Here is a 16,859-nt window from a genome sequence, read left to right as displayed (position 1 = left end):
AACCAACCAGCAGTCCCGGTAATCATACGGCCTCTGCCAGGTTTGATGTGTGTCGATCAGTTTGTGGCAATAAAAAAAACTTATCTCAAGAAAATGTACCATGTAAATATCACAATTTTAAGGCCCCTTCTTAGACCAGGACCCACCTTAAACCCCTTATGATTTGCAGTCATCAAATGACCACAAATCAGCTGACCCACTGGGAACAGTCCATGGGGCCAAGTTATTCAGCATTTCCAAGATATCAAGCACAGATCGCATGAATTCACACCAAAGAAGACTAGAGGCAAAGAGCAAGCCACAGAGCAACACAAAGTATAAAGTATTACTGAAGTCTTAAATTAAGCTAAAGGAAAGTTTATAAGCATGTTTTAGACTAGTTGTGCATGTTCAAGAGTAGACCTCCATGTTTGTTAAGCTTGTTGGTGTTCTTACAATTGCATCATCTTGAGTTAAGTCCCATAAGTAAATTTCTCTTATTTCTCGCTCATTTATCTTATGTAGCATGCACTGTGACATTAAACAACTTTGAGCTTTTAAATGGGGCAGTAAATCAGTTGGACTATGCTACTTGGTTTGTACAGGTGACATGATGGGCTCCATGTGGTGGAAACAAATATCCTTCAGACTGCTTTTTACATTATATTTAAGTCATCATTTAAATTAAATAATTTAAAGGTAAGCAAAGAGGATGCATGCTGTAAAGCAGGGAAATGTGGTTTTCCCTGTACATTTAGGAGCATACTTTCTGCTGGAATATTGTGCTTGAAAACAGTAGTGCAATAACTGCAGCCCACATCCAATTATAATTAATTTAACATATCGATTCAACTCTACAGCATGTGAACAATCAGCAGGAAAAGAGTGGTTTTATTTTATTTGGTCTAGTGGATAGTTTAATACTGGTTAAACCCAAGCCTGAAAACCAGGACTAGTTTGGAAGGATCCGTAAGTGACGGTAGGTCAAACTGACAAAAGGCCTGAAACCTGGCTTAGCTGCTTATCGTGCTTTAAGATAAAACAGTCACTTTGCTTTAGGAGTTTTGTTGTGGGAGCAGAAGTTGGTGAGCTTCAGATGCAGACTGCCATTTCTCCAGCTCCACTCTCAACTCCACAGTCACTGGTTTCAGTTGGACGGGCACGGAGCTGTCTGCGTGGACATCCATCCCACATTTCTTCCTTCCCTTTCCTTTGCCTACAGACGACAACATCATACAAGATTTAGAGTTTTAAGCAGGCTGAAAAGAGTTTACTGACAGATAAATCAAAGCAAACCCTGTTTAATTTTACCTTTACATTGGACCCTGAATACTATTTAAGTAAGTATTTTACATTATTTATGTCAAAAACATTTTTAAAATGAATAATCACTGTCCTTGGTTTTACAGCTGGAAAGTTCTGAAATTTTCTGATGCTGTTATCCAGATGATTAATTAACCTTTTGAAGCTACTGTATTATGTGTAGCATCGCTGCCTCCTCTCTGCTTTGCTTCCTTGTCCTCCTGCTTGACCTCTTTGATTTTCTTTTCCAGATCCTAAAGATGAGTGAAAAACATATCCCACATGAAATTAGTCTGTTTGACAAAGGGTCCCACATGTTGCTTGTTTCTGTTCCTTTTATAGTCAATATCACACTTTTTTTGACATTATAAATCCTGTTTCAGTGAAATGAACCAGATAATAATCATACTATACTGTGTAAACACTTATTTAGCATATTAAACTTGCCTCATTAAGTGCTTGCGTAGTTTCCACCTCCGTCTCTGTGTGCAGAACACCAAGGTCACAGAGAACATCAACCTTTTGACCGCTTTTGATCAGGCTTTGCAGGGGGACATGCACAGAGCCAAGGATTCTTCTTATAGGGGCGTCCTGGACCATCTCTGGTACAGATTTCTTCTTTTTGTCTTTAGACTTCTCTTTGGTGGAACCAGATTTGATTGGAGACTGATGGAAGTAACAAAGACATGAAATTATGTTTTAGATGCATGCTAATTTCATCTGCCTAAACAGATTTTTAACACGTACACAGAGCTGATGTGACCAGCTCTGGTGGATTCACCTGTTGACTGTTTATGTTTATAACAATCCTTGCTGGTTACACAACCTGAGGCTCTCACCCCTTTACATACCATGCAAGGGGAAATTGTCTTTTTGATGTATCAGTTTGTAAACAAGGAAAGGCTGAAAAAGAATAGCAATTTTGGTTGAGAGACAATAAAAGACCCTGATCTGCCCTCTCCAAAAAGTCAGACTACACTACCTTCAATCAAAAGAAAATCTGATCCCCTCTCTCCCCCACCAATAATTTCTGAACAGTCCCTTAATAATTTGAATATGTATTTCACATCTACTGATACACGCATGCATTTTTTCAGGGGCATTAGAGAGCAAGGTGATCTGCAAGTCAGTTCTACTCGTGCACATCAGTAGAATTGCCAGCTGCTCTGGATTTATTGAACTTTCTTGAGTCTCTAGCCAAAAACTGGAATAAACTCCAAGCTTATAGCCTTCTCTTTATTGGTTAGCCAAAGACTATGTAAAATTATAAACTATAATGTAACATAAAAAAATTTCAGTAATTATGCAATTGCTTTTGTATTCATGATATGGCCCCCCCTTGCCTCTTTATTTGAACTGTCGCAATCTGGGCGATGATATTGCCTCCCTCTATTTACCAAAAATAGATCAGAATTTTCATGTGTGCCTCAAGCCATAACATTTTTTAACAGGTAATGCACATACAGGAAAAAAAACAGGATGTTCAGCTGGTCTGGTCTGCCTAATCTGTAGCACGGTGCAGCGGTTTGTCTATCAGTATGTCTGTTGGTGTCTCTGTGTCATGTCATGTTGAAATGACTTGGAAAAATGACAAAATGACTTGTGATTGTGCAGCAAACCAATTTCCCCACGGGGACAAATAAAGATAGATTGATTGATAATGAACTATAACATACATGGTCACAGTATAATGCAATGAAGAACAGCTGAGGTGGTTTGAATTAGGCAGTTGGAGCTCTTCTGTGAGCCCCATTCTGGGCACAATCCAGGATTTCTCTATGTGTCTTTTCAACAGATCCATTAACTCATTACCACTTGTTTTTTTCTGGGGTGTCTGCCTGGGGTGTCCACATTTGTGAGTCAATGGGAAGTAAACGATAAGCTCACTTCTTTTCCTTTCCCGACTTTCTTCTCTTTTACAGTTTGGCTGGGTTTGGCCACGGTGACGTCATCGGAAGCTGCAGGCCATGACAGGACCTAAAATGTCAAATGTCAAGGTATGAGTCCAAAAACATTTAGCATCTAAGCATTTACCTCCTCAAACCTTATTTCCTACCTTTTCCTCCTCTATCCTCAGATAAAGGCCTTGATTGAGGAATCTCTTTAAGCCTCCCAGATCACTAACAATGTATGTTTGTGTGTCACTGAAGTCCATGCACTCTGACCATGTCAGCTTTGATGTGCTGTGTTTTGACACTGGAAAAGTAACAAGTAACAAGTTGAAATAAGACAAACAAATCACAGACTGAGTGGTGAGTTTGGAAAGTGTTTGTTTCATGATAATTCTTGATAAAAATGACCTGTCCAATCACCTGGTTCCAGGGTGTGTATAACTCTCCACTGCCTGTTCTGACTGTACATTTCTCTGAAGGCAGTTCTGTCAATTCTACAGAAACTGATAAGCTTTGAACAACTGCTTCTGCTTTTTCAGTGTTTGTGCAGTAATTCATTTTCCTGTTGGCCTGAAAGCCGTGCAGGTCAAGTGTTATTTACCAAGTGTAATGTCATGGCACGTTTCCTCAGTGTACACCATCAAGCCTTTTGTGTCTGGTTTGGATGTTTCTTTTTCACAGTTCCTGTTTGATCGTAGGTCAGTGTCACTGGAGCTGTCCTCCATCACATGAGCTGTAGCTGCTGCGTCAAATTTAGACTCACTGTCAAATGTCTGTGAACAGCAGCACAAAAAAAAAGTTTATTTTGAAACAGTTCTCTGGACATGTTTATGTATATTATCCAAATTCAAATATTTCACATCCCACAGTATTTAATGTAAATGTAAATAATTTTAACCTTACAAAACAAGGCACATGAGCGTATTGGACAAATACAGATGCTAAACTGTTCTTTCTCCCGTAATGGTACCTACTATGTACAATGACAATAAAGTTGAATCTAATCTACAACAACAAAATGGCTTCCATATGTGAATGTGAAATTTCCCATGTGGCAAATTACACATTTTGGACAGTTGCTAGTTTGTACTTGTTTTTGCCATTCAAACCTAAAGATATTTTTGTTACCTTCTGTTGTCCCTGTTATTACATTTTCTTCCAAGTAGTACTTTTTGTGATAATTGTTTCCCTTTCTGTTTGTATTGAGTTTTTGTTATTAATAGACACAATTTGTCCCACAGGGGACCGTGTGGCAGCGCTACTCTGATTGGTCCAGTCTGGAGTGATTCTTAATTAATCAGATTGCAAACACCTGAGTGTGTTAATACAGTATTTTTCTGCTCTGTGGTGTTTATTTGTCAATGACTGGCAAAGATTTCTGTGAGATCAACATGTTGCTCTATTAAATTAAACGTTTTAAATGTGTGCATTGTCTGTCTTACTTTTGACTGATTGATGCATAGGCTCACATTTTTCACTTTTATCTCTAAACATTACTCACATGCCCAAATGTACACTGAAAGAGCTGTGACTTGCTGTAATTGTTCCTCCTCTCAATACTGGCTGCAAATAAATGTTGCCTTTGCTAACATGTCTCCAATAGAAGTGATATTTAAAGTCCTCACTTTGTGTAAAAACAACATCTAAAATTCTGAGTTAGTGAAATCAAGTTACTTTCTATTTTGTACAAAATCCCCCCTTTTTGTTTCTTCTGACATGGTTTCCTTGCAAAGGTGCAATGGAAGGATTTTATAACAAAAAGAATTTCAAACTAAAAGGATTGTAACTTTGGAAGTTACCCACCTGTTTTCTCTAACTCAACTGTGCTGAAACTACATATTAGTATCAGCTGAATGTGAGAATGCATATTTGCTAAGAATGGGGACTTTAGTCTGCCCCTCTTCAGCCAGAATGGAGAGGAGGAACACTTACAGCAACAAACGACTCTGGTCAGACTTGACAGAAAATGTTTACTTTTAAGTTCTTACAGATATATATGTACATATATGATATTTTCAAACATGCGTGAATTTTAAAAAAAAAATACAGCAGAAAAATAATTAATTTTGCCCAAAACACAGTTGTTTGAATTCAGTTTTCACATGTGACATTCTGGGCTGAGAAAGGTGTGGGAATGATACATCACCAGGTAAACAGATGTTTGATGACTAAGGAATTCGTATGTGATGAAATAGCAATAGGTGACAACAGGAAAGTCAGGAGCGTTTCCATCCGCACTAATCAACGGGTCTGGGATTCCCCTCATCCTGCCCACACACACTGTGGTTGATGCCTGGTCCACTATCAGATCTGTACAAAAGAAAATTATTCTATTACACATTTTTAGGTGAACATTGAGCTAAACTTTGCAGACTTAAGAGGTGTTTCTCACTGGGGGAAAAATTGCATTTAATTTAATAAGACCACTCTCTTGACATAAAGGAAATGAAAATGAAAAACAAACATCTCACCTGTCATCTCGGCCAAGCCCCTGAAACAGCGTCTTTCCTCAGGGGAGATCCACGAGGCATCCAGGCATGTGAGGTGTGGGAGACTGTCCACAGTGAAGCCTGGGTAGCAGGAGGCAAGAGTGAAGGGGTTTCCCTCCAGCACCAGTGTCTTGAGGCAGGGTAGCGTGCTCAAGGCGTTCAGCAGGGCCCGCTGGTCCTGAAACTCACAGTCCCTCAGGTCCAGACACACCAGCTGTGGCCTGAGGTCAGAGACAGTAACTGCTTTCTACAGAACTGCTTTCATTTTTCCTTTTTACTCACAAATAAACCTTGTAGCACAGATAGCATAGTGAAAATGAAACATACAAATTATTTCAAAAGAGCACTCCAGCGATTTAGTATTACACTTCCATAAAGTTGGTGGACTCACAAGAGACATCTTTAAAAAATTAATGGCCAAGGTCCAAAAAAGTTGGATCCTACATTTGCAATAATCCAACTCATAACTTTTATTTTACCCCCTGCTTCCTAAATGCTTAATTGTTATAAAAAAAACACTAGAACTCCAGTTGGTAACTGCAGGTTTCCTGTTAAAGATTTTAAGTCTCTGTTCGGGGGCACAGTGTGTGTGTTCAGGCCAGACACATATAGAAATACTGAGCTCCAAGAGGCCCCCTCCATCCTCAAATTTCTGTAAATGTTTATATTAGTCTGGATGTTTTGTCTTTATGTACACGATGATCTAAAAGCTTTTGTCTTCTCTACTCTACACCAGGAATATATTCTGATGGCCAAAAACTTTCCGCCAGTGCCATACAAGATATTATTATATTATCATAACTGGATGCATCCTTGTGATGGATATACTGAACTTATACTGTATAAAACCGGTAGAGTGTTTTTAGATATTTACATTTCTGTTTAACTGATGATACAGAATGAAGGCTTAAGAAATTAATTTCCCCTATGTCTTACTAACATAATAACCATATCAGATTATGTTAGCTGATCTAACTGGATTGTTTGAATGTATTTGCCTCCTGAAATGCATCAAGAAACATGGGCAATTTTGTTCTCACTAAAATAATAAACAGCTAAAGTCTACAGGTCAAGTAAATTTTGTCATCTTTTATTTATATAGCCCAATATCAGAAATCACCAATTTGCCTCAATCATCCAGCTACAACATAAACGTAAAACGTTTAACTTTGCTATCAGTGAACTGCTTGATCGCACTGAAACCACATAAAATAATGGTTCTTTTAGTTCGGATCAAAAGATTTTCTACCTGACTGCAGTCATCACTGTGTCACCACCAGCTGACTACCTTCACAGGAAAACTTCCAGTGTTGCCTCAGCAGTTGTCACCGTTCAAAAAGCAGACACACTGTCATCAAATCACAACATGTGTGAAATATGTCACAGGTAGAAAAATTATTACATGGTGCAATTGCCAGACCTTACCAACATAAAAACTACACAATTCCACTTGAGGTTTTTGTTTGACACAGTTTTTGTTGACCTCCTTAAACACAGCCGACTTCCGGTGTGTGTGTGTGTGTGTGTGTGTGTGTGCACTAACCAGTGTCTTCCTGTAAGATGAGAGACGTCTTTATGGGAACCTAAACAGTTTGAGCCAAGGCCGAGGTACTGTAGGCGAGGAGGCGGAGGGCTGGTAAAACTGTTCAGACCAGATAACCGGTTTGCACGTAGCTCCAAAATCTTTGAAAGAAACATATTTGCAATCAAACAGTTAATCATCACTACATCACCTCACCTGCTGCATGTATGTCACGTATGTTTCACTACTGGACATACCCCAACCAGTGATGTCACAGCAGGTGTTTTATCTCTGATGTGATTAAAAAACAGAGGAAACAGTTTGGCACTCTTTTGTGAATTACCCTTCAATGGCAAATGTTTGTAGAGGAAATTTCATCATTCATTTCATCTGATAAGCTGCAGAGTGAGCTGGTGGTGCAGGACTGTGACTCACTTTCAACGTACTAGGAAGGCATTCTGCAGGGATTTCTGAGATGTGGTTGGCGCTCAGCACCAATTCCTCCAGCTTTGAGAACTTTAACAGGCCGTTGTCGATTACTGTTACCTGAGCACAACACAGAGAGAACGTCAAGAACAACTTTTCACCATTGTGTTAAAGCATCAAGCATCGATTGACTTTGTGTTTTGAACAAAATCAGGCGCAGACTTGTCACAAGTAGGTAAAGAACTAAATGGTTGCTCAGAGCCCCTTAGCCATCAGAGGACCCCCAGTCAAATAGGAAAAATTGGGGGGTTTTGTACCCATATATATTTAGGAATTTTATGGGGTGATATGACAAACGTTAAGACTTGGGGTTAGCTCTATTGGGGGGTTCTATTGCAGATTTATTGGGTTTAGGGACACTATAACAAGTTTTGGTATTATAACAATAAACATATTTCAGTGTCCCGGGAGGGTAGGTGTAGTGGAAAGCCTCCCAGCATGCACCAGGGCAACAGCTTTATGGACACAAGTCTCTGTTCCTGAATGTTACTGTAACGTTACTAGTATTTTGGTGTTTGATATTTTGTTCCCAGTTTGTTCCTACAGTTGATGTAATTATTTCAGGAGCTGATTAGGTCAAACAGTGAGTGTTGTAGGTTTGGTGATGCAACTACAAAAATAGCAAGAATGCATAGGTTGTAGGTGTGCTGATGTTTAGCACTGCTTTGAGAAGTCAATCCCATTTTGAATAGGAAACTCTTCTGAGAGAAAACTTTAACTTGCCATAATATTTTGGGGCCATTACATCACATCACGGGGGATGCTATAAGAATGTCAGGGATTGGATTTTAAAGTAATAATAAGAACATTGAGAAGTACAAAAAACAGAATAGAGTTCATTGTATGCGTACAAATAGCTGTATGTTGTTTTCATTTTATTCTTTTCGAATTTTAAATATTTATATATATGTTCTGTGTGTGTAGCCTATAAGGGTGCTAAAACTTTATTTGATTGTGCAGCATTGTGTTGTAGAATGACAAATAAACATACCTTAGACTTGAACTTGGCCATCTACGCTGATTCTGATCATTTTTATAAATGACACTGTACAAAACAGGTACGTTCTACCAATGTTATAAAGTGGTGAGTGGCTTTAATCAATCAATCAGTATTTACTCATTAACATTTAGGTGTAGGGAAGAAAATCTGTACACTCACACCCTTGTCCACAATGCGAAGTGCAATAAAGTATTTGTAAATGAAGTCAGAGTGCAGATGTTCAGGTGTGAGCACAGCCAGCTCTCTCAGGGGCAGAGCTTGGGGGCTCCACGATTCATCATGCCGCCATGGAGAGTGAGGGCAGCTCAGTAGGTCCAGGAGGGAGTCTGTCTCCTCTGTCTCTCCCCCCTCTGTACTGCCTTTGGTCTTTCTCTGAGAACACAATGACTGTGTTTATTAATATTTTAATATTAATATACACAAGCTACTATCTGCAGCTATGAGAGTGCTATCAACCACTAAACAGACATGATGATATATTCTTTAAGATTATCTAGAAAACACTGCAACCAATTTAAAGATGAAAAAACTCACCCAGCTGCCATATCCACAAGGAAAGACATTCAGACACAGGCGGCGAATCTTCTTCTCTAACACAGCAGAAAGTGTTTTCGAGCTCATGCCTGTCAACAGTAATTGCTGTGTGACATTTGTAACATAGAAGAGAAACACAGTAGCTACGGCTAGGTCAGTTTGCCTTTGGTCAGTCTTTCAGGAAAAGGCCTCTAGTGTTTATTGTTTACAAACGGTTGTCGGTTTCCTGGCAACAGCTGGGTCTCACTGCAGGAACACTGCATGGAGTCAGGTGAAGCAGCTGAAACTCACCTGTGTTTTACCTGCTCTGGCAAGGTAAATGTATGCTATTAAAAATGGTCTATTTGTCCAACTGCACCCAGCACCAGTGTAAGTGGCACTCACAGGCGCCCTGTACTGCTACAACACATCGTTCCCTATTTTAGTTAAGCATGCTCATATTTGCTAATCAGCGCAAAACACATCGTCCAGCTGAGACTGGTGGGAATGTCATTAGTTTTGCAGGTATTTGGTCATAAATTACAGTGCTGGACAAATGGAAACGTGTACATGATGATGACACAGGATGAAAGGTCAGGGGATCATTAAAGTGATTACAATTCATCTTGAGGGGAATATGAATGTCTGAACCAATTTCATGGCAATACATCTAATATTTGTTGAGACATTTTACCAAAAAAACACAAATATTAACCTCATGGCGGTACCAGAGGAAAAGTTAGGCGATCACCATAGTCAGTAGGATTCATATTCTAAGGGACTTGAATGTCTGACAAAATATTATGGCAGTCCATCTAATAGTTGTTTAGACATTTCAGTTTGGACCAAAGTGGTGGACTGGCTGACAAACGAACATTGCTATCCCTCAAACCACAGAACTGCAGTGGTTAAGAACTTGTTTGTTAAAGACATAAAGAAGGACTCCAAATAAAGCTTTAAATACAAAAGCTTAGAAGAATAGCTTCACGTTGTTCTGCATTGTTCGCATGAAATTATCAGGGCTGAGTTATGACAAAGTTTTTTTTTTTTTTTTTTTTTTTTTTTTTACAATACACAAGAAGTTTCCACTGTTGAATCAATACATGTGGATCTATTGTTATCTTGGTTTGCCAATAACGATAAAACTTTAGGTTAATTGATAACCTCTTCCATAGGAGGAGTGAACATCCTGTGGTATCGGTCTCAGAGATGTCACAACATTCATTACCAAATAAGTTCCGTGGAAACTGTAGTAATTGTGCAGGAAATTGGCAAAACTGGTGTTTTAATCCAAAACAGTATAGTTGGGTTAGGCCAGGCAGCCATACAGTTTAAGTGCTACAATACGTGATGAGGGTCCTAGTGTTTCTCAAATATTAGTCGCTTTGGATAAAAGTGTCTGCCAAATGAGTTAATGTCAATGCAAATGTTTCTCATGTTTTTGCCCTTCCAACTGTTGGTTTTTGCCCTGTCTTGATTTTCCTGCGCAGCTTCGACACCTGCATCACATAGTTTTCGCCGTCTGGAGTTCACCATTGCACATACCTTGTACAAATCTCAGTAAATCGTCTGTGATTTCCTATTTAACCACAGTCTCCGTGTCTGCATCTGGATCCTCTATACTTCCAGCCCATAACATAGGGATTCTTTGGAAGAGGATTGAGGAAAGCAATGTGATTCAGAAAGAATAAAGTTAAGTGAGATAAACTAAGCTGGTTAAAGTTTATCCTCTGTTAAGATGTCTATGAAGATTCTCAGTCATCCAGGTCATAGTTATCCAACGAAGGTTAAAATCAAGGGCAACTGGACTTGGTTGAAGATACTGGAAGATGTTTCGTCCCTCATCCGAAGGACTTCTTCAGTTCTGACTGACTGGCAGGGAAACTCAGCACCTGGTGCACATTTTAGACAGAGAAGATGGATGGTTTGAAAGAGGTGTCAAGGAAGCCATCTACACCAGGGTTGAGAAGCCGTCATTGAACAGGGGAGGGGGTCTACGCCACCACTTATCCCCCACTTACAATGCTGTCCTTTCATCACTTCCCAGGAAACTCAACAAACGTAACCTATTGGCCTCAGGTGAAGATACCAACGATGGTCGTTCAGTCTTGGCCACAGGTAGTCTCAACGACTGTAACGACTGTCGTCACAGCAACAAGGAACACTAACGAACCAGCGGTATCGATGACCCGGGATAACGACCCCACTGAGGTTAAATAGCTGAGTTTCCCTGCCAGTCAGTCAGAACTGAAGAAGTCCTTTGGATGAGGGACGAAACGTCTTCCAGTATCTTCAACCAAGTCCAGTTGCCCTTGATTTTAACCTTCGTTGGATATCCTCTGTTAAGTTTTAATAACAAAATTCTAGAAAATCAAATGCAATCAGGTAGTCTAGGTTTAAAATTAAGTGGCAAAGGACAGTTCTTTTTAGTGTGTCATTTCTTTAATCTAGCCGACATCAAAGCCTTAGATAACTATGACAGTTTGCATGGCTCCTGCCACAATAAACCACATTGCCCTACAACTTACAAAGATGAAACCTATAGAACAAGATGTATTCCATGATAATGCTACAAAGACGTCATTGACTGATGGCATGCAACAAAAAAAAAAAAACTGTTTCACTATATAAGCACAGTGTGTACCAGTTTAGGAGCATTAACGCAACAGCCACATGACAAGTAGCACCATGTCTCATTGTAAAGGTAAGTTGTTTTTAAATGAAATTTAAATAATTTAGCATTTAACAATGCTTTAGAGTTACCTTGATAACTCTAAAGCATCTTCTTTACATTACATTTATTCATTTAGCTGACGCTTTTATCCAAAGCAACTTACAATTACTATACATGTCAGATGTTTTACGCCACTGCAGCAACTATGGGTTAAGTGTCATGCTCAGGGAAACATTGGTGGATGTGTCACAGTGGGAATCAAACGTATGTCTCCCACACCAAGGCATGTGTCTTATCCACAGCGCCATCGCCACCCCTTAACGTCATATTTGTGAAATAGGAAGGTTTGTGTCTTTTATTAACAATTTCAAATCATCTTACCCTCTTATCAACTATGGCATGCTTCAAAGGTCAATTCTTGGAGTATGCTGAGTTCACTACAGGAATCCTGGCTGATATAAAAAAGTGGATGTCAAAAAGATTTCCTCAGCTAAATTTCAAACCAAAACAGAAATCCTTGTTATTGGACCCCAATATATTCCAAAACAAATACTGCCATCTACTGGTTACCTTTCACAACACATCAAGCCTGAAATCTTGGTGTCTTTTTTGAAAGCAATTTTTGCTTTGAGCAACATGAGCTTGTCCAGTCATGCTTTTATTCCCTCAGAAATATTATCTTGATTACTCCAAAAGCCACTTGTCTTAATCAAAAAACCTTGAAACCACTACAGACTGTACAGAACTCAGCTGCGAGGCTTTTAACCACATCCAAGAGGTCTTATCACACCTGTTTTAGCATCTTTACATTGGCTCCCTATCGGTTTTAGGATTGATTTTAAAATAACATTTAATACTTTTAAGGCTCTACATGGCCTGGCTCCAGATTATATTTAAGATATTTTAACTCCTCATGATCCTTTGTGTAGTTTAAGATCTTCAGGCAGGGGTCTCCTGTCTCTTCCTGTTTCTAAGCTGAGTAGTAATGGGCTCTGAAATTGCCTGCCAATGAAAAATAGGCTGCCTATTTATTTTACTGATTTTATTCTTGTTTTATCTTCTCTTAAAACCTGCGTAGCTTCACTTCCAAGGTGCATGGAGAAGGAAATCATCTTAATTTGTTTGTGTGTGTCTTCCTGCAGGGCTCCTGTTTTCCTGCATTGTGATGATGCACATCTCCTTCATGGCCTTCCGACCAATTGATATAGGGAAGCTTAAGGAAAATATGAAGGCTGCAGACATATCTTTGTGTAATCTATTGATGGCAGAAAAGGATTACGTAAGTAAACATATCATAATTTATTTATTACGTATACAGTGTATAGACAGTGACACTGAATAACATAGTCCTGCTTTGGCATCATTTTCATGTTTTTGAGATGTATTTAGTGGTAAAAGCCAATTAGTTTTACACAACATAAAGGTACTACAAAGTCATCTTGCCTCTTCGCTGTAGATGGAGGGACCTTTTGAACCCATAAATAAACATTATGACAGCTGAGAGCCTCTGAGCTTCATCAATTTTTTCAATTCAATTCAATTTTATTTATATAGTGCCAAATCACAACAACAGTTATCTCACAGCGCTTTTCATAAAAGAGCAGGTCTAGACCGTACTCTATGATGCTCTTTACAGAAGCCCAACAGTTCCCACCAAGAGCGAGCACTAGGCGACAGAGGCAAGGAAAAACTTCCTTTTAAGAGGCAGAAACCTCGAGCAGAACCATGGCTCAGGGTGGGCGGCCATCTGCCGGGGGGGGGGGGGGAGCGAGAGAGAGGGGGGGCAAGAGAGGAACAGAGAGAAAAAGAGAGGGATGGAAGGAGAGAGAGGGGGGTGGAGGCAGCCTACACAATATAGACACACAGAGGTCACTGACCCTATCATAATGACTCTCACTTTCTCACCAGGTCAAGCATATATTTTCCAAGGATCCTCCACTGGAATACACAAATGAGACTGCAAAGCCACTTGAGGGAATAACTGTGCCTGTGGGAAACACCACTGAAGAAATCCAGGCCTCCGTCTGTTCAATCACCGACTACCTGGAAAAACACCTGCCGGACATCGTCAAGAAGCACACTAAGCGCCACCAGGACTACATCATCAACAACACTACAGAGTTTCTAAAACAGCTCAAAGGAGCAGCTAATTTTACAGCCAGTGCCACAGAAATGAAACAGTGCCACAGAAATCTAAAATCTGCACACGGTTATGAAGAGAAAGAAAATGGTCTCCGAATAATTTACTCTGCCAGGAAATGGGTGGAGAGTTTCATAGTGTTTTCAGCACACAAAGAGTGTTTACTTTAATACAAGTGAAGTAGGTGACTACTGAAAACACTTTGGATCAAATAATTTATTTATCTATGTGTTTATGTATTTAATAATTTGTTAATTTATTCATTTATTATTGCAGTCTATATAGTATATGTTTTTATTTATTAGGTCACATTGATTCTGTATTCTGACGTTGTACTACATTACTTTTTTATATATAAATTGGGAAAAATAAAATATTAGATACAATCCATTCACTTGAAAAAAATCTTTGATTTCACTGCAAGACATTTTAAAGGTTCTTCATCATTGTCATCATCATCATCATCCTATACCATGAGTCTATCAGTGCACCTTTGTAGATTAACATTAGGCAGGAATCCTAGAAGGAGTAGGTAAAAGAACACACAAACGTTTGTCTATCTATACTACTGAGGACACTTATTGATATAATGGATTTTCTAGCCCCTAACCTTAACCATCACAACTTAATGTCTAACCCTGATCCTAACCTAAACCTAAATCTAACCTTAACCAAACCAAGTGTTCAACCCTTTAAATTGTTCTTAAAAGTAGACTGAAAATGTCCTTTTACAATGCTGAAATGTGCTCACTATGATGGTTTAAAACTGAAATTGAAGCTCCTCGAGATAGAAACATGTATTTATTTTATATATTTTATGTAGGCTATTTTTCTTTTTTACATGAGTAATCACACAAAATAAAATCATAAAATAAGGGGTAAGATTTAATCAGACTTTTGTGATGTGTAAGTTTTTCTAAGACAGAGATTCCTAAGAGGGAACCCCCATCCTGAACTTGTATGACTGTTTCTGTCATAGCCTAGGTCTACAAACGCAAAGGAAAATATTAAGATCTTTATCTAAGAGTCCTAATAAAAGTGATCCTCGAAAGATGGATCAGAGAAAGTCTCACAGAGAGCCTGCGGCTGACTGAAATACTCCTGGCGTCATGGATTGCCGTGCTGGTAAGCATCTTGAAGAGCGCTGTGTCTAAAGAAGTCGACTACTTAAACTTCCGAGTGCATAGTTGCGCAATACTGAAACTCTCTAGTGGTGACTGCAGATAACTCCTATCTCTGTGTGTGTATTCAAATCTAATTAATAACCACTGTTTGCTCTTTCATGTTGTAGTTCTCATCTGGCTGCTCATTGTACAAGCTGCCTGCACACCTGTTAAAACCCGACCACAAACCGGGGTCTTAAACGCCACCATCAAGATGATCAGGGAGGAGATCGGGAACGCTCTGAAAAAACTCGTAAGCTTTTTGGTGCTTCTTAAATCTATTTAGTAACAAAAACTCGAATTGATATTCACATGCGGGGGTGGGAAGCTGCAAACTCTCTTGGCTACTGTTGTTACTGAAACTTTTTCATGCATTAGCCTAAGTGTTTTCTAAAATTGTATCTTTGAATTTCGATCGAGTAGTGGCAGGCTACTCCACTACATTTTGGGGAGCAATTAAGTATAGGCCTAGACTAGGATAATTCAGTTTTGGCACAATCAAAAGGATATTGTACTGTAATTTGCCCTTTTTAAATAATATGGCATCACAGCATCAGTGAATTGCAAGGGAATTGGTTTTAGGGTGTATTTATACTGAAATGATTACAGTAAGGCTAAGATATTGTCTGTTTAACGGTGCTCCTACCTGCCTTCACTGGTGTTGGGAATGTTATCATCGGTGGTGGAAGAATTATTCAGATAATTAACTTAAGTCGAAATAGCAATAGCCTACTACAGTATAAAATACTCTATTACAAGTAAACGGCTTGCAGTAACATTACTTAAGTAAAAGTACAGAAGTAGCCTATAAGCGACACAATGTTGCCTGCTTAGACCTATGCACATTATGTACAATGGCTCTTGTCAGTGTCATTATTATTGATGCATATAGGCAGCAGTGTGATGTTGTAGCCTATTTGGTCGAGGTGAAGCCAATTCTAACTGTGTATAACAATTAATCATATTTTATAAACTGATGACACGTTGCAAAATCTCACTTTTCAAAGTAACTAGTAGGCCCAACTACAGCTGACAGACAAATGAAGTGGAGTAAAAAGTAGGCTACTATATTTCCATATAAAGAAGTTTAAAAAGAACATAAAATGCGAATGCCTGGTATGTCAAAATTGCACTTAAGTAGCCTACAGTAGGATACTAGAGTAAATGTGCTTACTTACTCTGCATCCCTGGGGATTTCTCACTGATGTGGAAACCTACTGACCAAATCTGTCTCCTGCAGAATGAATCCAGACTGCTTTCCAACACCTGCGAGAATATCACAGAGCTGGTCGAGCAGGAGCAGCAGCCGCTCACTGCTGACCACCTCTGCTGCTACCGCCACTACATGCTGGAGATGTCCAAGCTGACTACGGAGGTGTCGGGTCATCTGCTCAACGCCAGCCAATACACTCAAAATATGGAGCGGGTGATGGGCGGTTCGACAAAATGTCAGAACTGCAGCATACCCAACTTTGAGGCTGAAATGCAAGCTTATATGCATGTCAGATGTGTACTGGAGCGTCTGGACCAGCGATACAGCAATGCAAAGTTTTGATGTCACTGCCTACTACGAATGTTGTATTTATTTATTTTATTTTAAATTATTGACATTTTTATATTGATGAAAAAGTATACTTGTTCTCGAAGTGGTTTTATAGTTATCCACCTATTATCAGTATCTGATAACCAAGTAATATGA

General features: G+C 39.2%; 1 protein-coding gene across 3 annotated transcripts; it reads right to left on the bottom strand.

Annotated features, from left to right (window-relative positions):
• Positions 1 to 341: 341 nt before the first annotated feature.
• LOC119891371 (leucine-rich repeat-containing protein 43-like) lies at positions 342 to 16,458 on the bottom strand. Of its 3 annotated transcripts, none has more exons than XM_038702965.1 (13): positions 16,339 to 16,458; positions 9,205 to 9,293; positions 8,830 to 9,042; positions 7,620 to 7,730; positions 7,206 to 7,345; positions 5,645 to 5,883; positions 5,320 to 5,483; positions 3,775 to 3,946; positions 3,338 to 3,477; positions 3,169 to 3,258; positions 1,729 to 1,947; positions 1,439 to 1,535; positions 342 to 1,195 (listed from the first exon to the last, which is right to left on the bottom strand). In XM_038702965.1, exons 1-13 carry the CDS (start codon positions 16,343 to 16,345, stop codon positions 1,035 to 1,037), a joined length of 1,842 nt encoding a protein of 613 aa, XP_038558893.1. In that variant the 5' UTR covers positions 16,346 to 16,458; the 3' UTR covers positions 342 to 1,034. The 3 variants fall into 3 exon arrangements, with proteins under 3 accessions (XP_038558893.1, XP_038558894.1, XP_038558895.1); XM_038702966.1 differs by lacking the exon at positions 16,339 to 16,458 and adding an exon at positions 13,763 to 13,890; XM_038702967.1 differs by lacking the exons at positions 8,830 to 9,042; positions 9,205 to 9,293; positions 16,339 to 16,458 and adding an exon at positions 13,763 to 13,834.
• Between the last annotated feature and the right edge of the window lie 401 nt (positions 16,459 to 16,859).

Source organism: Micropterus salmoides, unplaced genomic scaffold, assembly GCF_014851395.1.
Source record: "Micropterus salmoides isolate LMB-PRFRI ecotype aquatic unplaced genomic scaffold, ASM1485139v1 Ms_hic_scaffold_7, whole genome shotgun sequence".
Lineage (NCBI taxonomy): Eukaryota > Metazoa > Chordata > Actinopteri > Centrarchiformes > Centrarchidae > Micropterus > Micropterus salmoides.
The sequence above is the reverse complement of the archived record's forward strand: the minus strand, read 5'-3'. Positions and strand labels throughout refer to the sequence as shown.